At 36.7% G+C, this 24,646-nt stretch overlaps 2 protein-coding genes across 2 annotated transcripts; one reads left to right on the top strand and one right to left on the bottom strand.

Moving 5' to 3' along the window:
- Window positions 1–716: 716 nt before the first annotated feature.
- ZBED11 (zinc finger BED-type containing 11) lies at window positions 717–5,230 on the bottom strand. The gene has a single exon (XM_034432846.3). It carries the CDS (start codon window positions 2,593–2,595, stop codon window positions 796–798), a length of 1,800 nt encoding a protein of 599 aa, XP_034288737.3. The 5' UTR covers window positions 2,596–5,230; the 3' UTR covers window positions 717–795.
- Window positions 5,231–12,360: 7,130 nt separating this feature from the next.
- Window positions 12,361–18,160, top strand: LOC148112669 (uncharacterized). Its single transcript, XM_087875265.1, has one exon. It carries the CDS (start codon window positions 14,864–14,866, stop codon window positions 15,935–15,937), a length of 1,074 nt encoding a protein of 357 aa, XP_087731391.1. The 5' UTR covers window positions 12,361–14,863; the 3' UTR covers window positions 15,938–18,160.
- The last annotated feature ends 6,486 nt before the right edge of the window (window positions 18,161–24,646 follow it).

Below are 24,646 nucleotides of genomic sequence, written 5' to 3'. Positions count from 1 at the left end.
AATTAAATAAACACAAAATATTGTTTTGCTGGTTGATGCCAGAAGGATTCTGATCTCCTGACAAGATAAAAAACATAAAATTGATACATTAGAGAAAGCACAAGAATTTTTCGATCAATACTTCGTATTAGAAGAACAGGAAAGTAGACCAGAACTGGACATCAAGACCCAGGAACATCCCATAGACCAGTGGTTCTCAATCTTCCTAATGCCGCGACCCATTAATACAGTTCCTCATGTTGTGGTGACCCCCAACCAGGGGTGGGTGTGGCTTATTTCATGGGCGTGGCTTGGAGGTCATATGTCTGGGTGGGCGTGGCTAGCTGGTCATGTGACTGGGCAGCCATGGCTATGTGTATAGGGACTACTCAGAGGGCTGAAAAAAGTCATTTCTGACAGATCCTCGCACTTTTGACTGGTCCTCACACTTACGACCATCCTCACATTTATGCTGGTGCAGCATTCTTAACAACCATGTCACTCATTTCACAACTGCTTCTCTTCACCATGGTGATAAAATAGGGCAAAAACGTAAAATGTGAGGGCAGTCGTAAGTTCGAGGACTGGTCAAAAGTGCAAGGACCATGTATTTTTATTGTTACAAATTGAACATAATTAAAGCATAGTGATTAATCACAAAATGAATATGTAATTATATATTGTGAAATATTTATTTCTAATTATAAATAAATGAAATTTTGTTGTGAAGCATGGTGTAGTATGGATAACAGTTTTACTACAACAACAGTAAACTACATTGGTACATTTTGTAACAGTATGCATAAAAAGGTAACGTCAGTGCGAAGGTTGAGATTGCTTCTTTCTCACCAAATCAGAAATTCTTGGGGCAGTCTTTGCAAGAGCACAACGAAGATCATCTTCCACAAGAAGTCTACTTCTGTATTTAGACTTGATAACCAACAAGCTGGAAAACCCTATTTCGCAAAGATATGTTGTTGGAAATGGAAGAAGAAGGTGCAACACAGTCTCAGACAGAACAGGATATGACTGCAAATACTTGATCCAGAATTTTGTAACTGGCATTGTAGTGAAATCAGTTCTCGCTGCATTGCTGTTAATAAGTTCAATGAACTCCTCTTGTGCTGTCTCAGGAACATCTTCAACTTTGACTGTGAATGGGCTTCTGGCAAATGCAAATGGGGTGTCAGGTAGATTTGGAAAGTATGATGAAACATCATCTTCAAGCATGTGCAAGTGTTCTTTCACAGAAATTATCATCGTAATCTTTTTGTCTGGTTCAATGTCATGTTCCTCAAAGAAAGCAGATAAGGTAGGCAACATGTAAATTTTATTTTCATCCAATTTGTTTTGCCAAAGCTGAAGTTTCATTTGGAACGCTCGGATCTTTTCAGACAAATCGAAGCATGTTGCATCTGGTCCTTGCAGTGATAAATTTAACTCATTCAAGATGGCAAAGATATCAACCAAGTAAGCTATTTTCTGCAGTTCACTTTTATCGCTGAAAAGTGCTTCAAACTGTGGCCTTGCTTTCTGATTAAAAAACATTTTGAGTTCATCACAAAGCTCAAAAACACGTTTTAAAACTTTTCCTCTTGACAACCATCTCACTTCAGTGTGAAATAGCAGAGCATTGTTCGGCGCATCCAACTCGTTGCACAGTTGCGAAAACAGCCGGCTGTTTAAAGAGCTCGCCTTTACAAAATTGACAACATTTATGACACTTTTCATTACTTCTTGTAACTCTTGTGGCAGCGTCTTCGTTGCTAATATTTGCCGATGAATCATACAGTGCGTTCTGATGACTTTTGGTGACTCATTCAGTACCAAACGTTGAAACCCAGATCGACATCCTAGCATAGCTGGAGCACCATCTGTACAAACACCACAAACATTTTCCCAAGAGATCTTATGCTCTTTCAGAAATGAACCAACGGTGTCAAATACATCACGTGCAGTTGTCGTTGTTTCAAGAGGTTTGCAAAAAAGAAACTCATCTTTAAACTTGCCATCATTAATATACCTTACGTAAACCAATAACTGTGAACAGTTTGCAACGTCTGTAGATTCATCAAGCTGGATACTAAATATTGGAAGTGGAGCAGATTTAATTTCCTGGATTACCTGCTCAAGAATATCAGCAGACATGTCACCTATTCTTCTGCGGACAGTGTCGTTAGATAAGGAGATTGGACTTAATTTCTTAACAAATTCATCTCCAATCATAACTCGAACAATGTCTTTGGCCACTGGCAACAGTAAATCCTCAGCAATGGTGTGAGGTTTCATAGCTTTGGCGATTCTGTGTGCCACCAAATATGAAGCTTCAACGGCTGCTTCATTTTGTTTGTAGTACTTGCCACAAGTGTCAAGTCTAGCTTTCTTGAGTCCATCAGCTTTGCTTCTAAAATAGCTGGTATCCTTGCCAGCAAAGCTCGGATGCTTGCTATCAAAATGGCGTTTTAATTTGTTTGGCTTCATGGATTCGGCTGATAGAACCTCACAGCAAATAATACATTGGGGTTTCTCAATTCCTGCTGTAATTATTGAGGTAAACCCATACTGTAAAAACTCCTCAGTGTATTTTCTTTTCTTAGCTTTTGATTCCATTGTCATGGGTTGGTTTCCTAATGAAAATAATATTTAACAATAGCTTTGATAATGCAAAAGATACATGGCATGGTTCTTCCCTAACTTGCACATGACGGTTAGAACCAGGAGAGATCATGGATTGAGTACAATGTGAAACTCACTTAACCATGCTCTTGCTTAGCAACCAAAATTTTGGGCTCAATTCTGGTCATAAATCAAGGACTTTCTCTCCCTTCCTCTCCCTCTTCCTCTTTCTGTCTTTTTCTTTCACTCTTTCTTTTCTCTCTCTCTCCCTTCCTGTCCTGCTTTCTCCCCACTTTCTTTCTTTTCCTCTCTTTCTTGTCTCTCCCTTCCTCTCCCTCTTTCTCCTTCTGTCTTTTTCTTTCATTCTTTCTTTTCTCTCTCTCCCCCTTCCTGTCCTGCTTTCTCTCCTGCACCCAGAACAGGAGCTTCAGACTATGGCAGGCAGAGGCAGGGGTTGAAAAGGGAGCTTCAGGGGGCACTCCCCAAAACTTCTCCTGTGCGGTTTTTGCCGCTTCAGTCAATGGGGGCACAGTGGCAGCAGGGAATCCTGAATTCACCCAGCAAAAGATTTTCCTGCCGTTTCAGGCAATGGGGGGAGGGTGGCAGCAGAGAATCCCTGAGTTCACCCAGCAAAAGATTTTCCTGCCATTTCAGGCAATGGGGGGAGGGTGGCAGCAGAGAATCCCTGAGTTCACCCAGCAAAAGATTTTCCTGCCGTTTCAGGCAATGGGGGGAGGGTGGCAGCAGAGAATCCCTGAATTCACCCAGCAAAAGATTTTCCTGCCGCTTCAGTCAATGGGGGCACAGTGGCAGCAGGGAATCCTGAGTTCACCCAGCAAAAGATTTTCCTGCCGTTTCAGGCAATGGGGGGAGGGTGGCAGCAGAGAATCCCTAAATTCACCCAGCAAAAGATTTTCCTGCCGTTTCAGGCAATGGGGGGAGGGTGGCAGCAGAGAATCCCTGAATTCACCCAGCAAAAGATTTTCCTGCCGTTTCAGGCAATGGGGGGAGGGTGGCAGCAGAGAATCCCTGAGTTCACCCAGCAAAAGATTTTCCTGCCGCTTCAGTCAATGGGGGCACAGTGGCAGCAGGGAATCCCTGAGTTCACCCAGCAAAGAATTTTCCTGCCGTTTCAGGCAATGTGGGGAGGGTGGCAGCAGGGAATCCCTGAATTCACCCAGCAAAAGATTTTCCTGCCGTTTCAGGCAATGGGGGGAGGGTGGCAGCAGGGAATCCCTGAGTTCACCCAGCAAAGAATTTTCCTGCCGTTTCAGGCAATGGGGGGAGGGTGGCAGCAGGGAATCCCTGAGTTCACCCAGCAAAAGATTTTCCTGCCGTTTCAGGCAATGGGGGGAGGGTAGCAGTAGAGAATCCCTGAGTTCACCCAGCAAAAGATTTTCCTGCCGTTTCAGGCAATGGGGGGGGGGGGCGGTGGCAGCAGGGAATCCCTGAAATCACTCACCCAAACTTTTAATGCAGCGAGATATCAGCGACGGCGGTGGCAGAAGCAGCAGCAGGGAGTCCCTGAACTCTTTTCTATCCACACGAACGCACACACAGCTCTCCCCACTCTCTTCAACAGCCTCGGGCACCGTGTTGCATGCTGGGATCCGCTCTCTTTAATAGCGTCGGGCATCGCATTGCATGCTGGGATCCGCTTTTTTCAATAGCGTGGTGCAGCCCTCCAACAGACGCGCAGAGGGTGAGGGTGAGCGGAGGCGGGGGGGAAGGGGGGGCAAGAGAGGTCTTTGGCGACCCCCACGAAATGGCCATTCGACCCCCAAAAGGGTCGCGACCCCCAGGTTGAGAACCGCTGCCATAGACGAAATGGAAAGAGAACAAGAAGAAAGGAGAATATTGAAAGGAGATTACAATGCAATTACCGACAAGGAACAGGACTACCAGACCAGCAAAATAAATAAAACCAGGAAGAAAACACTCCCAGATACATTTAAAGACATGGCACAGGAACTGCAATTACAAGATGTTTGGAGAGAGATGAATAAAAATAAGAAATAATACACATTTTATTCCAATCCGCACCAGTCATGGTCCAGAATAGACATGGCATCGATGACCACAGAGCTCAGAAATGTATAAAAGAAATTGAAATAGCAACAAATACATGGGCAGACCATAGCCCAATAATAGTAACATGGAAAGGTCACCAAAAACTAAAGAGATGGATGATGGATAAAGAAATTATAAAAGACAAAGAATATGTAGAAATGATTGAGAAAGAAATGAATATGTAAGAACATTCTTCACTTCAAAATTTATGGGACACAACTAAAGCCTATATAAGAGGCTTAATGATTGCTTACAAAGCAAAGAAAAATAGAGACAAACAACAAAGAAGAGATAACTTACTTACAGAACTCAAAAAATATGAATTAGACTTACAAAAAGAGCCCCAAAGTAAAACGATTAAAGAAAGAATAAACCTCTTAAAACACAAAATAAACCTAACTACAACAATAGAAATAGCTAGGAAACTCAAACTGGCGAAACAAAATCAATTCAAACACGCAAATAAAACAGGACGCTGGCTGGCCTATAAACTGAAAAAAGAAAAGGAGAAAAGAACAATACACCAATTACAGGATGAGGAAGGGCAAATGTATCATAGAAACGAGGATAAAAAATGAATTGCAAGAAACTTTTTTCAGAACCTATACAAACAAGAAGAAATTCGAGAAGAAGATATTAAAGGGTACCTAAGTAAAATCAACATCCAGGAACTAAAAAAAATCCAAAGAGAGTTATTGAACAGACCGATTACAATGTCAGAACTGACAGAAGCAAGGAAAAAACAGAAAAACAATAAAACACCAGGACCAGACGGCATACCATCTGGATTTTATAAAATATGTCAATACCCAATGGATGATATACTTCTGGAAGCCAAAATCCCCCAATCATGGACTGAAACAACCATTACACTCATACCTAAGGAAGAATCAGATCCTACGCAAATTAAAAACTATAGACCAATATCACTCCTAAACGTGGATTACAAACTATTTACATTAATCATTACACAGAGATTTAAAAAAATCATTAATGAATACATCCACCCAGACCAAAATGGTTTTATCCCAAGAAGACAAATCAAAAATAATACACAACTAATAATTGATGTCCTCGAATATTACGAACAAAAATCAGATAAACAATTGGCACTAATCTTCCTAGACGCGCAAAAAGCCTTCAACAATCTCAATTGGAAATTCTTGATATTATAACTGGAAGCAATGAAATTTGGAGAGAAATTCCTAAATATGATTAAGAAGATCTATTCCACTCAAAAAGCAAAAGTATGGATAAATGGAGAGACAACAGAACAATTTGAAATAGCCAAAGGAGTGAGACAGGGATGCCCCCTATCTCCGCTACTGTTTATTTTATCATTAGAAATTCTATTAAATGAGGTTAGGAAAGATAACAAAATAAAGGGACTAAAAATCAAAAACAAGGAATACAAACTACAGGCATTTGCCGATGATGTAGTATTTATTATAGAGCAACCAGCACAAACAGGAACAAAATTATTGGCAAAAATAGAACAATATGAAAAAGTAGCCAGACTCAAAATTAATAAACAAAAATCAAAAATATTAGCGAAGAACCTCATGAATACACAAGGAAAAGAATTGGAAGACAAATTAGGAATACAAATAGTAAAAAAAGTAAAATATCTAGGAATTTGGCTCACCAACAAAACATCAACACTTAAGGAAGATAACTACAATAAATTGGCTAAACAAATAAAAAAAGACATAGAAATATGGAGCAAATTACAGCTGTCATTTCTAGGCAGAATAGCTTCCATTAAGATGAATGTCTTACCAAGAATATTATACCTATTTCAGGTAATCCCGAACCCAGGAAGAGCCTTCTTCAAAAATTTTAACAAAATGATAGCAGACTATATTTGGCAAAGAAAGAGGGCAAGAATTAAATTAAAACATCTCCAGGACACACGAGAGAAAGGCGGACAAGGACTACCAGACTGGCAAATATACCACAAAGCAACATCACTCATCTGGATAAGGAACTGGATAGAGCTTAAAAATAAACGGAAACTGATGCTAGAAGGATTTGATCTATTGAAAGGGTGGCACGCATTTTTATGAGAGGAAAGAAATAGACACTATGAATACTTCTGGAGACATATTATTAGAGAAACACTCTTAAAGATTTGGCGAGAAATTAAACAAAACCATTATGATAAGATTCCAGAATGGCTCTCAACGATGGAAGCACAAATATACCCCCAACGCAATGGACATGAATAAAATGAGAACCTACAATGAATTGTTGAACAGTAAAGGAGAACTTAGAACACGAGAAGAACTGAAAGAACAGGGTACAGACATTGATTGGTGGCCATATTTACAAATTAAATCTAGATATAAGATGGACTTGACACAATTCAAAAAGAACCGAATGAATTAGACAAAATCTTATTGGGAACAAACGACAAACTAATAACTAAAATTTATAGGTATTTATTAAATTATAAATTGGAAGAGGAGGTGGTTAAGGAAAATATGATTACATGGGTGAAAATTTTTGGTTATAGTATTGAATTAGATAAATGGGAAAAATTATGGAAAGTAAATAGTAAACTAACAATGTCTGTACCCTACAAGGAAAATATCTACAAAATGTTCTACAGATGGCACCTCCCCCTCAGTGTGCCTAGCAAAAATGTTTCCCAACACCTCTCCAGACTGTTGGAAATGCAAAACACAAAAAGGAACATACTATCACATGTGGTGGTCCTGCCATAAAGCGAAACAGTTCTGGAAAATGGTTAAAAATCAAATAGAAGAAATTACTAGTCAGAGAATACCAATGAAACCAGAAACTTATCTATTAGGAATATTCACAACACATTATGAAAAGGAAATAAAATATTTAATTATCCACATCTTAACAGCAGCAAGAATCATTTTTGCACAAAGCTGGAAATCAGAAAATACACCATCGGAAGATAGAATAATATTAAAAGTGATGAAGTGTGCAGAGATGGATAAACTCACGAAAGAAATGCAAGAAAAAGAGGAAACAGATTACTACCTGGTATGGCAAAAATGGTACGACTGGCTGGAGAAAAGGAAAATAAAACAAAAATAGGATCACACTAAAGGAAATGGACTAATTAGACAGGAATTGAATACCAACTAAGAAAACAATAAATTAAAAAGAGAATTCAAAATATTGTTATATAACTAAAGGTGTAGAAATATATATAGAGAAATATAGTTTACCGATGTGACTATCCAAAATACAAGTCATAAGACTTGATCTATGTTTATTTGTTGTGTATGTTTTGTATTGTCATATTTGTACTTGTTTGTTTTTCTTTTTTAACTAAATAAAAATTATTATTAAAAAAAATTAATGCAGTAGGTGGTGGAGCTAATAAAATAGTAGTCCAAAGATTGCATAGAAAGAACAATAATAATTAGAGAGATGATTTCCTCTTGAAAATGTTCCACTATGACTATTTCATTAAATTTTTCACATCCAAATTTAGAATTAGAATAGTTATTGACTTCAGCTATTCCCCAAAAGTTGTTTTAAATGTCATTCCTCACAAGTTGTTTGAAGTGTTGGACTTTACCAATACGAATATTGAATCTAGAAGACATGCAGGTAGAGAAAGACACAGCTTTTAATAAGATAATCCTTACCGAAGATCAGAAATAATATCTCTTCAAAAGCCTCAGAAAAACTCTAAACAAGCACAAAATTGCACCCATAGGGGTAAAAGTGAATAGAGGAAAAGACTGGGCTTGAAGAGAAAACTTTACTCTAGTGAGTTCTGCTGAGTAGCATGGACTGTTATGCTAAAGAGAGACAAATCTCAGTATTTATTATCTTTTCTCTATATAGACTGTACTCGTTTTAATTCTTCAATATTTTTTACTCTCAGCTGAGATATTTTTCCTTTTCAGCTGAGATTTTGTTTTACTTTTTATCTTTTATTCATTTGCCATTATATAATACATTTGTGGATCAGTGGTGGGTTGCCCCTGGTTTGGACCGGTTCGCAAGAACCGGTAGTAAAACTGGTGGAGGCTCCTCCCACTGACCCGGACATCATCATAGGTGATCTACGCATGCATGCATAGGTGATCTGTACGTGGGCGCAATGCGAACCGGTAGAAAAGGTAAGTAGAACCCACCCCTGCTGTGGATTACAAACTGTATCAAGAGGTCAGCTTCAACATTAGCCAGAGAAGGGACCAAAAAGAGAACTTAGAACTAAGGAGAAATTTCTTGACAATGTAAACAATTAACCAGTGGAGTGACTTGCCTTCAGAAGTTGTGGGTTCCCCTCCAATTTATAGCTGTACAACATTTAAACCAAGTCGTTTTACTAGATCCTTGTGTTTTTGTATTTTTAATGCCTTTGTCATGAGGTCACCTACATTTCTGATGGACAATAAATTAAGCCTATTACATTTTTTTTTTACGCTGCTTCTCTAACATTACAATATTTTATGTCAATATGCTGGCTTCTGGTTTTTATTATCTCACCAGTCGCCATTTGTATACATGTTGTGTTATCTTCAAATACTGGTGTAGTTCCTTTCACTTCAATATCAAAATCCTTTAATAATTGTACCGTGTTTCCCTGAAAATAAGACCCTGTCTTATATTTTTTTGAACCCTGTAATAAGAGCCTGGCCTTATTTTGGGGTGGGTCTTATTATTTTGGGGCACAATTTGGGGGTGGCAGGTGGGGAAGGGTGGGGAGGGGGAGAAGCAAGGGGCAGGAAGCCCTGCCATGCCCGGCAAGGGGGGGAGAAGAGATGGCAAGAATCACGGCTGCTTTTGCACACTTGCAAAAGCAGCAGCAGGCTCCACGCGTCTCATGCCCCCTTCAAGAACAGTTTTACCTCAATCAGTTGCCAAGAGCTTGGCCCCGATTGAGGCTCCCTGCGGTGGAGCTCGCAGCCTTGTGCTTGAGAGGGTCTTGTGGGGAATCCCCTTTATGCAACCCAGCCTCTCTTTCAGGTGGGCAGGAAGCCCCTCCTACCATGCAGCCAGTTAGTTGAGAATCAGGCAGTCCTGGGAACCACTCCCTGGCTGGATATGGAACTCCGGCAGATAGGTGTCTCCTTTGGGCTACTGAGTGCCAGCCTGCACGCCTACTTGGTGCTGCAGGCACCAGGCTACAATCCTGGGTCTGGTGGGTGCTGCAGCTCTCAGGCCAGCTGTGCGCAGAGCTGGCACGAGAGTGGCAGCAGCCACCAGGGCGAGGGCCCAAAAAGTGCCTGGCTCAGCGTAGCTGTAGCCCAGCCCCTGCAGCATCGAATAGGTATACAGACCAGTGCTCAGCAGCCCAAACACTTGATAATGCAGGCCGGCACCTATCGGGTGCCCAAACACTTTTCACCCACTTCGTCTCCCTCTGGGCGAAGTGTACAGCAGTTGAAGAGGTCAAATATCTGTGTGAGTGTGAGTGAGTGAGAGAGGGAGAGAAAAAGAGAAATGGTGGAGGGGAACTGGGTAAGAGGACCCAGAAGGGGACCCCTGCCCAGAAACAACGTGCAGCCTCTCACAGTAACGAGAATTGCCAATTCTCCTTACTGTGAGAGGCTGCACATTGCAAAGAAGAATGAAACAAGGCAGTGGGGTGTGTGTGTGGAGGACAAAGCAAGCCAGGGGCTGTGGAGCTGCCCCAAGGCCCCACATCAGCTTACCTGAAGGCTCTTCAGCCAGGCCACCCATGCCAAACCCTCCCCCTCCCCCCAGGGCAGCCATATCCCTTCACCAACCTGCTTTCCAGCTCCGTTCTCCACTGCGCGTTCAGGACAAGAAAAGTAGTCTGTTGGACGAGGGTAAAAAAAAAATACTGATAGTTCAGACCTTCCAACTTCTCATGAAGAAAAAAAAATCTCGTGAAGTTGGAAGGTGTTTTTACCATAGTCTCATAGACTACTTTTCTTGCCCTGCATGTGACGGTGAACGGAGCTGGAAAGCAGATTAGTGAAGGGATGTGGCTGCTTTGAGAGGTTTGGGGGTGATGATGGACCTCTCTGTGTGTGTGTGTGTGTGTGTGTGTGTGTGTGTGTGTGTGTGAGAGAGAGAGAGAGAGAGAGAGAGAGAGGGAGGGAGGGAGGGAGGGAGGGAGGGAGGGAGGGAGGGAGAGAGAGAGGGGCAGGAAGGAATGGAGAGAACATTGCTGCCAATCCTGGATAACTCTCTGAGGTTGGATCGGATCTCTCTCTCTCACATACACACACACACTCACACACTGTTCTTTCTTTGGAATCGCAGCAGAGACACCCCTGCTAGGATTGGAAGGCTGAAAACTTCAGATGGAGCATTTTGGGGATGGTGTCTGTGCTGCGATCCCAAGTAAAGAACAATTGGTAGGGAAAAAAGGGGGAGATTTTCCTGTAGCCTGTCCTTTCTTTGGGATCCCAGCACAAACACACATCCCCAAAATGCTCCATCCAAAGCCTTCAGCCTTGCAATCCTAGCAGGGGCGTCTGTGCTGGGATCCCAAAGAAAGGACAGGCTGCAGGAAAATCCCCCCCCCTTTCTCCTGCCAATCGTTCTTTACTTGGGATTGCAGCACAGACGGCCCTGTTAGGATTGCAAGGCTGAAGGCTTCAGATGGAGCATTTTGGGGATGCGTGTCTGTGCTGCAATCCCAAGTAAAGAAAGATTGGCAGGAAAAGGGGAAGGAGGCCAGCAGCTGAGGAGGTGCTCTGGAGAACTGGGCCGAGTTGCACAGCCCTCACTGGCTCAGCTGATCAGTGGGCAGCAATTATGGGACTGAACCTCCAGGTGGTGACCAGGGAAGGGAAGAGCTGCCTCCTGTGCTGGCCATGCCCACCTCTTCACTAGGGCTTATTTTTGGGGGAGGGTGTATATTTATGCCCACCCCAAAAATCAGGCTTGGCCTTATTTTCGGGACATGTCGTATGTTCAGGGAAATGTATGGTATTCATGGTATATAGCATGTTATCTCTGAACACAATCCTGATAATGCTATAAATTCTGCTTCAGCTGTAGAAATGGCAACTGAAGTGTTTTCTAGATTTTCAACCCACTAATGTGTTTGCAAACATTATAACAAATCCTGACTGATTTTCTGTCTTGTACATCATTAGCCCAATCACTATCTACAAAACATTTCAATTCCAATTCACTTGATGGTTGTAAATGCAATCCTAAATCCATGGTTCCCTTTAAATAATGTTGTATTCTTTTAATTCGTAACCAGTATTGTTGTGTAGACTTTGATGTATAACAGCTTAAAATATTGACTGAATGGGGGCCTTGACCATTGTGATAAGTACAACAGATTTCTTATGACTGCCTGATACAGTTCCTATAAAAATAGCTATTTTTGATGGTTTGAAAATCTGTTATCATGGAAGTTTGCACACTTTTATAACTTTCCATATTATACTTTTAAAACAATTTTTCTGTTTTCTTCTTTTGACTTAAAATATACCCTCCTTCTTGTAGTTTCTTTATTTCTATTCCTAAATGGTTCTTTATTTCTCCTAGACTTTTTAACTGAAAATCCTCTTCAAGCTGTTTTGCAAATGAATAAATTTGTGGTGGTTCTTTTGTTATGTAACAAATATCACCCACAAATGCTAACAATATAGATATTTTGTCTTCACAATTTTGAGTATACAAGCATGGATCAGCTTTACTGTTTCTGAAACCCATTTTTTTCAAAATAGTATCTAAACATTTGTTCCAATTTATTGATGATCGTTTTAGGCTTTATGTGCTTTATTTAATTTATATACTGTTTCTGGTAAATCACTCTCATAACCAGGAGCTTGTGCCATATATATATTTTCTTTTAATTCTGCAGTTAGGTAAGCAGAATTGATATCAAAATAGTATACATTATAATTTTGCGGTGCTGCCAAGGTTAATGTTAGTCTTATGGTTTCACTCCCCACTGTAGGTCCAAATACTTCATCGTAAAGAACATTTTTCTTTTGAGGAAATGAAAGAGATGATGGAAATAAATGAACAAAAATCGATAGCAGTGGAAGAGAAAGCAGAAGCAACAGAGAAAAAGGTGAAGGAGATGGACTATGGGCTCACAATTACAGATGAAAGCCAGGAAAAGACAATTATACAGCTTGAGGTAGACAAGGCAGACTTTTACTTAAGATTCCAAAATATAGAGGAAGAAAAAGGAGAGAATCTACCAGAAAAAATTGCTGAAATGTTAGCGGAAGTTATGAAAGAAAGTTCAGAAAAGATAATTAACGAGATAGATGAAATTTACAGAGTATATACAAGATATGCGATGAGGAATAATCTATCTAGAGAAATACATGTTAAATTTACCAAAAAAATGCTGAGAACAGAGATTTTGCAACTTATGAGAAACACAATGATACAATATAAAGGTAGAGATATAGTGGCATTGAAACAAGTTCCAAGAAGGGTGAGAGATCTAAAAAAAGAATACCAATTTTTGATGAAACAGTTGATTTAAAAAGGAGTGAGTTTTAGATGGTTGATACCGGAAGGAATCTTGGTGAATTTACAAGAACAAAGACACAGATTAGATACAGTAGAAAAGGCGGAGCTATTTAATCAGCAATATATAGAACAACAAGAAGAAGTGAAAGTGAAAGAGGAAGGGGCAAGCTGCCAGGAAGAGAAAAGAGAACAACTAACAGACAACCAAGGAACAAGAGGTAAGAGCATTGAGAGAGGGGGCAAGAGCAAAAGAGATAAAAGAACAAAGAGAAACAAGAGTGACAAATAAACAAGTAAAAATGGAAGAAGTAAAAGTAATATCAGTGAATATAAATGGACTAAATTCAGTAATAAAAAGAAGAATATTCAACAAATTAGAAAAGTTAAAATTAGAGATTATATGTTTACAAGAAGTTCATATTAAGAAACAGCATAAATATCTATTGGAGCAAACGAAATTGGGAAGACTATACACAACACTTGCCAGTCAAAGTAAAAGAGGAGTAGCATTATACATTAAAAAAACAATTCAATCCAAACAGATCTTTGAAGATGAGGAAGGAAGGATACTAATGGTTGAAATAACTATGAATCAGAAAAAAACATTGTTAGTGGCAATATATGCTCTGAATGATAATCAAGAAGTATATTATGGGAAATTACATAAAAAAAATAATAGAATATGAATACGAAGAGATATGTATATTAGGGGATTTCAATGCAATAATAGACAATGAGTTGGACTATAAACCTACAAAATTAAATAAAATAAGAAAAACATTGCCAAAAACTTTTTTTACAATGATAGATGAATTAAGTCTACAAGATGCTTGGAGACGAAGCCATCCAAAAGAAAAGCAGTATACATTCTATTCAAATAGGCATCTGTCGTGGTCAAGAATAGATATGATGTGGATGTCAACAGAATTAATAGCTAAAATACAAGAAATTGATATTGGAACAAATGTATGGGCAGACCAAAATCCAATAATAATGACATGGAAAGGAAAAAAAAAAAGAAAAATGAGATGGACATTAAATCAAAAATTATTAAATGAAAAAAACAGAAAAAGAATTGACTTTCTTTTTTAAAGAGAATAAGAAAGAAGATACATCTGTACAAAATGTCTGGGATACTAGTAAAGCATACAGTAGAGGATTAGCAATGACATATTTAGGAAAACGAAATAAACAGAACAGACAAATACAAAAGAATTTAGAGGAAGAATATAAGAGATTAGAGATGGAACTACAAAAAAACCCGCACGACAAAAAGATTAAAAATTTGTTGGATTTGAAAAACAGATGAATTTAATGGAAAATGAAGAATTGGCAAATAAAATAAAAGCTACAAAGCAATTTTTTTTGAAAATACAAATAAACCAGAACGATGGTTAGCATATAAAATGAAAAAAGAGAAAGAAAAGAAATTAATAAGTCAATTAATAAATCAAGATGGAAAGATATGTTATAAAAGTGAGGAAAAGGATAATTGAGAAATACTACAATGGATTGTATCAACAAGAAATAATAGAAGACAAGATAGAACAATATTTGAAAAAAATGGAACTGCCTAGAATCCCGGAAAAGTTTAGAAAACTATTAGAAGAAAGAATATCTATGATGGAATTAATGGAGGGAATTAAAAGACAGAAAAATGGGAAGACACCAGGCTGGGTGGATTACCAGCAGAAGTATATAAAACCCCACAAGATGTACTAAGCAATGTGATGCTGCAAGTGATGTTCTTGATGAAAAAATAAAAGTGGTGACTGATAAAATGGATGAAGTAACTCTAGAAGTGACAGAAATTAAGGATGAAATTCAAGCTCGAAATAAGGCAATTAGAGAAGACATTATTTTTGCATTTAAAGGTTTGGCAAGTCATATTGAAGAGTTAGATGAAAGACTAGAGGAAGTTAATCAATCAAACTTGAATTTGGAGAATAAAATGGGAGAAGTTCAGACTCAGATAGAAAAAGCAGACTTAGAGGTGATGATGATGCAATATAGATCGATGGAGTTTGCTATAAGAGTAAGAGGCCTGAAAGAAAATACTCAAGAGAATTTGAGAGATATCTTTGCAGAAGTCTTTGCACAGATAATTCAAGAAAGAAAGGAGGATCTGGATTGGCAAATGGATAAAATTTATCGCGTTAATTCATGGGTGGCCAGGCAGAGAAATTTACCAAGAGATATTGTAATCTACTTCACAACAAGAAGGCTAAGAAATATGATATTGCAGGCTTCCTACAAAAACAAACTTCAAGTGGCAGGGCAGGAAGTTCTAACACTAAAAGAAATTCCTCCCAAAATGTTGAGATCAAGGAAGGACTATGCCTTTGTGGTGGATGAACTCAGAAAACGTCAGATACAGTATAGATGGGAGATTCCAACTGGATTGGTGGTGGATTATTCAGGACAGAGATTCCGTCTTAATACATTATGGAAAGCAAGGGATTTCTACTTTAATGTATTGAGGGCTGGAGGTTCCTCCTCTCCAGAAACCAGAAGAAGAAAGGAAATAGAGGAAACAAGAATGGGAGTGAAAGAAATTACCCAGGCTCTGGCAGAGGCTCAAGGAGGGGCTTTAATTGTTGAAGAAGATTTATTACAACTTACGAGCTCTGCCCAAGATATAGAGTTATTTGGCAAATTAGAGGAGCCGAGGGATCAAAGGCAAACTCGAGCAGCAAAGAAATGCCAAGAGGAATTAAAGGTGCAGCAAGCTCAGATCAAAGCACAAGAAACCACAAAATCAGAAGCAGTGGGAGGAGCTAGGCGGAAGATCAAAGTGAAAGATGACCTTCAGCTGATGCTTGAAAAGCTTCAAAGTGCCAAAAATGGCAAGTAAATTTTTAACTTGGAATGTCAATGGATTAAATTCACTGCAAAAGAGAAGGAAAATATTTCATTATTTGAAGCAGTACAAAAATGACATTATATGCCTACAAGAGACACATATTAGAATGCAAGATCAAAAATATTTAATAAATGTAAGATTGGGGACACATTTTATAGCATCTGCACCGGAGAAGAAAAATGGTATAGTTATATACCTAAAAAAAGGCTTGATTGCTAAATTAATTGAAGCAGATTCCACAAGGAAGATATATTGCAATTGAAATTTTAATAGAAGGAAAAAAACATTATTGATTGGACAATATGCACCAAATCAGCAACAAGAAAGTTTTTATAAGACTTTACATGCTAAATGAATACAGTGGAATTATAAAACACATATAATGATGGGAGACTGGAATGGAGTTTTGGATATTAAAAAGGATAAAAAAAGATCTTTACAAAATATTCAAACACATGCTAGATTGCCTAAATCTTTTTTTGATATGATGGAAGATTTGGAGCTGAGAGATATTTGGCGTGAGAGGAATGGAGAAGAGAAAGATTTTACTTTTTTTTCTGACAGACATCAGTCATTTTCCAGGATTGATTTTATATTAATTTCTAATGAATTCCTTTCTAGGGTGAAGAAAACGTAGATATGTCCAAGAACATTAACAGATCATAGTCCAGTGTGGATGGAATTAGAATATGAAAAGGCACCCAGGAAGTCCTGGAGGTTGAATGAAAATTTGTTTAGATATGAGGAAAATGTGAAAGAATGTAAAAAATTTATGAAAGAATTTTTGTTATGAATTTGCATAAAGGTACACCTATGGAGATGGTTTGGGATGCAAGTAAAGCATATATGAGAGGTATTTTAATTTATTTGAATAATAAACATAGACGTAAACAGGAAAGGAAACGGAAGGAGTTAGAAGAAGAAATAAAAAATAAAGAGCAAGTATTAATTTTAAACCCAACTGATAAGAAAAGAAAAGAAGCAATTAATTTATTGCGAGGGCAATTTAATATGTTGATGGAAGATCAGGTAGCAACTAATTTGCAATATGCCAAACATAACTCCTTTTGTAATGCGAATAAACCAGCTAGATGGTTGGCATATTTGCTTAGGAAAAAACAAAAGCTACGTACTATAGAGAAAATAGAATATAAGGGTAAAGAGGTGTACCAGCAAAATATGATTAAAAAAGCATTTTCAGAATTTTATACCAAGCTGTATACTAGTGATAAGATTCAAAGTATAGATATAGATAAATATTTGCAGAAGGGGAATATCTCCATAATCTCAGAAGAACAAAGGGAAGGATTGAGTCAACTGATAACGGTGGAGGAAATTATTTTAGCAATTAAACAATTGAAGGTGGGAAAAGCCCCCGGAACAGATGGGTTGACAGCAGTTTATTATAAAAATTTGCAGGCAGAAATAGTGCAACCACTTAAAGAATTATTTAATAAAATACAAACTGGAGGACAAGTGCCTCCTTCCTGAAGAACAGCATTTATTTCCCTGATTCCAAAGGAAGATCAAGATCATACTCAGCCAAAAAACTATAGGCCTATATCATTGTTAAATACAGATTACAAGATCTTTACTAAAATATTGGCAAATAGGTTGATGCCAGTTATGCAACAAATGATTCACAATGACCAAACTGGTTTTATCAATAGGCGATATATGAAGAGTAATGTAAGACAAATAGTTAATATATTGGAGTATTTGGGAAAAAACAACCAGGTCCCTGCGGTGCTTATATTCTTAGATGCGGAAAAAGCGTTTGATCGATTGAACTGGAATTTTTTATTGAAAATAATTGAAAAGATGCAATTTGGAGAGTACTTTATACAATCTATTAAGGCAATATATCAGCAACAAACAGCACAAGTAATAATTAATGGTAGCTTAACGGAAACCTTTAATATAGAAAAGGGAACAAGACAAGGATGTCCTTTATCTCCATTATTGTTTATTTTGACTCTGGAATTTTTGTTGAATAAAATATGTGGTTCAGATAAAATAAGGGGAATTAAAATTAGGAATGAGGATTATAGGGTACGAGCATTCGCAGATGACCTGATTGTGACTCTGACCCAACCAATAAATTCGGTTATAGGTTTAATGGATATAATTAACCAATACGGACAAGTCTCTGGATTTAAAATTAATACAGGGAAAAGGAAGATAATACTTAAAAATATGGTTACAAGTCAAAAAGAAGAAATTGAAAGAATAACAGGATTTGAATCAGTTAAGAAGGTTAAATATTTAGGGGGTTTATATTACAACATCAAATGCGAAATTATATAAGTATAATTATGAAGTACTGTGGCAAAAAATCCAGAAAGAGATGGAAAGTTGGAAAAAATTGCAATTATCATTGCTGGGAAGGATAGCTGCAGTAAAGATGAATATTTTGCCAAAATTTTTATTTCTTTTCCAAATGATACCAATACTGAAAAAAGATGGAAATTTGAACGAATGGCAGAAGGGTATTACCAATTTTGTGTGGGCAGGAAAGAGACCAAGGATAAAACAGAAAATAATGCAAGATATACATGAAAGAGGAGGTCTCAAAATGCCTAACTTAAGATTGTATTATGAGGCAGCTGTGCGCTCAGCAATTAGTGATTGGATTAATTTAACAGAAGAGAGAATATTGAATATTGAAGGGTATGATTTGTTATTTATTTATTTATTTATTTTATTGAATTTCTATACCGCCCTACTCCTGAAGGACTCAGGGTGGTGAACAGCCATGAAATAAAACACATACATATACAAAATTTAAAATCGAATAAAATGAATTAAATAAATTTGGCTGAATTGATACCCATAATTTAAAATACCCATATTTTAAAATACAGTAAAAATTTAAAATTTACACTTAAAAGGGAGAAGATTTAGGCGAGGCCAGCTTGATGAAATAAAAGAGTCTTCAGCTCGCGGCGGAAGGTGCGCAGATCCGGAATCCTCCGTATCTCTGGGGGGAGATCATTCCACATCGTCGGTGCCCCCACAGAGAAGGCTCTCCCCCTAGGGGCCGACAGCCGACATTGTTTGGCCGACGGTACCTGGAGGAGCCCCTCTCTGTGTGAGCGTACTGGTCGGTGGGAGGCTATTGATGGTAGTAGGCGGTCCCGTAAGTAACCAGGTCCTAAGCCATTATATGTTATATGGATGGCATGCATATTTATTATATGATAAAAAGGTGGATAAGAATTTTAAAAGTCATATATTAAGAAATGCATTGTTACGTGTATGGAAAAAGTATCAATATAAATAAAATAATAAATTACTTGTTTGGACAATACCTAGACATATGATAGAAAATATAAGTGTGGAGCAGAAACAAGATGTGACTACTTATAAAGAGCTTCTTATTTTGGAAAGAGATATATTGCAATTAAAATCTTTAGAGGTATTAAAGGAAGAAAGGAAAATTCAAACCTGGTTTCAATATGGGCAATTGTATACTAGGTGGAAAGAAGATCAGAAAATTGGTATTGTGCAAAATGAAGAAAATTTAATAAAACAAATCAGAGATCAAAGTCCAATGCATATTAAAAGGTTGAATAATGCACTGATAGAAATAGATTCATAAACTGAGTTAGTGAAGGATCGTATGATAAAATGGACACAAAACTTTGGGGAATCAGTATCTATGGATGTATGGGAGAAAATATGGGTTAGAAATGTGAAGTTCACTCAAGCCCAAAATCTAAGAGAAAATTTTTACAAAATGTTTTATAGATGGCACTTAGATCCTCAAAAGCTAGCCTGTATGTACCCGAATTTACAACCTATATGTTGGAGATGTAAATGTGATGATGCAACGTATTTTCATGTATGGTGGACATGTAAGAAAATTAAGGCATTTTGGATTAAGATATGGTGGATTATACAAAATATTCTTAAAAGGAAGATAAAATTTACTCCACAGTTGTTTTTACTGGGTATAATTGAAGGATGTACAGTTATAGAGACTAATTTGATTTTGAATTTAATAACGGCAGCCAGACTTTTGGTGGTGCAATACTGGAAGAAGGAAGAAATACCTACTATTGAAGAATGGACATTAAAAGTAGCTAATCTGGCGGAGATGGCTAAAATTTCTGCATATTTGAAGGACAGTTCGAATGAAAGATATGTACTGGAATGGAGAAGATGGATTGACTATATACAAAATAAATACGGGACTAAAAAGTTGCAAATAGCTTATGAATGAAATATTTAGATGATTTTTTTTTCTACTTTGATATCTTAATACCTATGGCGGAGTTAAAGAGTAAGGGGAAGTTAAGAGTTTATAGTTAGTTTGCTTATGTTAGATTATGTTTGTTAAATGCAATACCGTGTATTTTGCTCTGGAAAGTTGGCGGGGGGGAAGGAAAGGGGAAGGAGTGGGGGAGGGGAGGGGGAATTTGTTTGTAAAACATTTTAAAACTTTTCAATAAAAAAAAAGATGTACTAAGCAATGTGATGCTGCAAGTATTTAATGAATTACTACTTAAAGCTAAAATTCCAACTCATGGATGGAGGCATATATAACTTTAATACCAAAAGAAGAGGCAGATTTCCAACATATAAAGAATTATAGATTGATATCTCTATTAAATGCAGATTATAAGATTTTTGCATCAATCATGGCTGAAAGATTTAAAAAACTACTAAACGAGCTTATACAATTGAGCCAAAATGGCTTTTTACCAAAAAGACAAATTAGAGATAATATGCGAATTATATTAAAAACATTAGAATATTATGAATTACACTCAGAGAAACAAATAGTGTTGTTGTTTTTGGATACACAAAAGGCATTTGATAACATGAATTGGCAATTTATGATAAAACAGTTGAAAATGATGGATTTTGGAGACAGATTTATAAATATGATCCAAACTATATATAGAGACCAAGTGGCAAAGGTGATGGTAAATGGTGAAATGACAGAGAAAATAGATATTAGAAAAGGAACAAGACAAGGATACCCTTTATCTTCATTATTATTTATATTGACATTAGAGGTTTTAAATAGAAAAGTGAGACAAGAAAAGGAAATTAAAAAAATGAGAATAAAAAAAAAAGAATATAAACTACAAGCAGATGATTTGCAGATGATTTGGTGTTTATCATGGAAGACCCAATAGAGACAGTGCCAAAATTATTAGAGCAAATAGAAGAATATGGGAAAGTAGCAGGTCTGAAAACCAATAAGACAAAAATATTAGTCGAAAATATGAGAGAAAATCAAAAAAAAAGGAGATGACAGAGAAACTGGACATCCAAATTGTGAAGAAAGTGAAATATTTGGGCATCTATCTGACATCAAGATGTGCAATGCTCAAGGAAGACAATTATTATAAACTAAAAAAACAAATTGAAACAGACCTGGAGAAATGGAGAAAATTGCAAATATCACTAATGGGATAATAAAAATGAATGTATTACCAAAATATTATTTCAAACTATACCAATAAAACTGGAGAAAAAATATTTTGAAGAGTTGAAAAAAATAATGTGGAAATATGTGTGGCAAGGAAAGAGAGCAAGAATCAACATAAAAATGCTACAAGATGCAAGAACTAGAGGTGGGTTTGGCCTACCAAATTGGGTGCTACTTGTATTATCAAGCAGCAGCCTTAACATGGATTAAAGAATGGATTTTATTGAGGAATACAAGACTATTGACTTTGGAGGGTCATGATTTACAACTGGGTTGGCATTCCTTTTAATGGTACGGGAAACAAAGGATACATGGATATTTCCAAAGACATTACGTAAGAAATGGCTTGTTATCAGTGTGGGAGAGAGTAAAAGAAAAACATTATCTGAATATACCAATGTGGCTTTCTACAATAGAAGCAGTGACATACCCAAATATTGTGAATATGGGGAACATTGTTAGGTTTAAGGACATCTTGACAGATTGTGGAGAACTGAAACAAAAACAAGAACTAGAGAGTCAAGGGATTGAGATAGAGTGGTATACAAGGTTGCAAATACAATCAAGATATAAAAACTTTTCTTTACCATCAAGCAGGGCTGGCGTGAACCCCCCCCCTTTTTAGCTTTTTAAGTGTAAATTGGGTTTTAATTGGATTGTCTTAAATTGTGGGCCAAAGCTGTATAATTCTTTTAATTGATTTTAAATTTGTATTGGTATGTTTTTTATCCTTGGCTGTGCACCACCCTGAGTCCAATAGGAGAAGGGCGGTATATAAATTGAATAAATAATAATAATAATAATAATAAAAGATATGAAGCAGATCATAGACAATATGGCTTTAACTTGGGGAAATCAGAACTGGATGAAATATTAACAGGAACAGATGAGAAAATGATTAGGAAACTATATGATTATTTATTGCGGATCAGACTAGAAGATGAAGAAGTAAAAGAAACAATGATAGCATGGGCAAAGAATTTTGGATATACCATAAAACTGGAGAAATTGCACCAACTTTGGGAAAAAAACTCTAAATTAACAATGGCAACAGTTTATAAAGAAAATTTGTATAAGATGTTTTATAGATGGCATATGCCACCAGAAAAATTAGCTGAGATGTTTAAAGATAAATCATCTAAGTGTTGGAAATGTCACCAGTTGATATGATCATACTATCATATGTGGTGGTTGTGTAAAAAAGCAAAACATTATTGGGTGAAAATACAAACATGGTTAGAGGGAATGTTGCAGCAACATATAGAGTTAAAGCCAGAGATATTTACCAGAATTTTACCAGAGAATTTTACTAGAGAATTACAGTAAAGAAGATACATATTTGATTATTCATTTAATAACAGTGGCTAGAATTGTATTTACATAAAATTGGAAAGCAGATAAAATCCCATTGGAAGGAGAAATTATAAAGAAAATTTTAGAATGTGCAGAAATGAATAGATTAACATTGAGAATAAAAGATAAAGAGGAGTCGATGTATTTCAAGACATGGGAAGAATTATATGATTGGTTAGAAAGGAAATATGAATAAGGGTATAGAGATAAAATAGAGAACAGATGGGAGAAAACAATTAAAAAAATAAATACCCAGATAATGCCAAGTAAAAGGAGAAAGGGGGGGGATAAAAGAGAGAAAAAAGTGAGATATTATAAAAATGTACACAAATGATGAAATAAAAATAAATATTAATTGAATAAGAAATTGAAATGAGAATAAAGATAATTTAAAAATCGGGGCTGCTCGAATACCACTTTAGATTGAACTGAAAAGGGAAACAACAAGAGAGAAGGGAAGGAATAGAGAGAGAGGAAGGGAGAAGAGGAGAAAGAAGAAAGGGAAAAGGAGAGGAAGCAAAGGGAGAGGAAAGAGGAGTAGAAGAGGTTAGAAGGGGGAAGAAGAGAGGAGTGGAGGAAGGGAAGGGGAAGTAGGAAAGAGAAGGAGAGGAAGAAAGAAGAAAGTAGGAGAAGGAAGAAGGAAAAGAAGGGGAGGAGAAGAAGAAAGGTTGGAGTAAAGGTAAATGATAAAAGAGCAGCCCCGAAAAAGTAAAAAGTAAAAATTAAAGATGAAAGTTAAAAGATAAGGTGAATGAAAAATGATGGATAAATGACCGTACATGTAAATGTGTTTATGAGAAATAAAAATAACTTTTTTTAAAAAAAGAACATTTTTCTTTTGTGTGAAGCCTTGGGCAACTAACCTTGCTTTATATTGTACTTTATCATGCATCAAAAGTTTCTTTTTGTACATCTATCTGTAACCTCATTGGAGTGAAAACTTTATGACTTTACATAGACATCTCTTCATCCATTGCCTCTTTCCATTTCTTTTGTTTTGCCAGAGGTAAATTTAATACTTCCTGGTAATTTTGAGGCTCTAAGAGTGTTACACACTTTTACCTTATCAATCTTTCTGGAGGAACACGTTTGTTTGCTTTTTCAGATCTCCTTGGAATAAAATGTTCTTATTTCACTGAAATCTCTCTCTCCAAACATTCCTCTGAACTATACTCAGACTGAGTATAGTTCAGACTGAACTATACTCAGTACCTGAGCTACTCTCGGATTTATATTTAATGTGCCTGGGTGAATGTTCATTTATTGGAGACCTCTGACTAACAGGCATAAAAAAATTCAGTATTGGCATGTACCTTTTCTCAATTCTCTTTTTTTTAAAAAAAATTTTTAAAAACAAACAAACATTTCATACATAAGTCATTCGTTCCATGTGACATCTCGATGTTGTCTCCAATCGTTCTTTTTGTTATTTCTTCTCTTTGTTCTCATCGAAACAATTACAACAATTCATCACTAACAAAATATTCTAATTATAGCATTTTTATACATAATTATTAATTTACTTATTTATATCTCTTTTCTAATCAATAGTAGAATTGATTCCATAACTTAAAGTATTTTGAATCTTCTCCTTCTTTAATCATCAAAGTCAATCTATTCATTTCTGCACAATCTAATTTTTTTTTAATTACTTCTCCTTCCAAAGAAATTTTCTCTGCTTTCCAATGTTGTGCATAAACAATCCTTGCAGCTGTTATTACATGTATAATCAAATAAATATTTTCTTTCCTAATTTTTTCTGGCAGGATACCCAATAGGAACAGTTCTGGTTTTAAATCAATATGTTGTTGTATCATTTCTTCCAGTCATATCTTAATTTTATTCCAATAATTTTTAGCTTCTGGACAGGTCCACCACATATGATAATAAGAACCTGGTAACTG

The sequence above is a fragment of the Pantherophis guttatus genome, chromosome 8, assembly GCF_059756535.1.
Source record: "Pantherophis guttatus breed Tessera chromosome 8, ASM5975653v1, whole genome shotgun sequence".
NCBI lineage: Eukaryota > Metazoa > Chordata > Lepidosauria > Squamata > Colubridae > Pantherophis > Pantherophis guttatus.
Note: the sequence above shows the minus strand (reverse complement) of the source record. Positions and strands in the feature narration are given on the sequence as shown.

Bases quoted from the DNA above. Each gene is read 5' to 3' on its own strand.
- ZBED11 (XM_034432846.3), bottom strand. From the start codon at position 2,595: ATGACAATGGAATCAAAAGCTAAGAAAAGAAAATACACTGAGGAGTTT.
- LOC148112669 (XM_087875265.1), top strand. From the start codon at position 14,864: ATGGATGAAGTAACTCTAGAAGTGACAGAAATTAAGGATGAAATTCAA.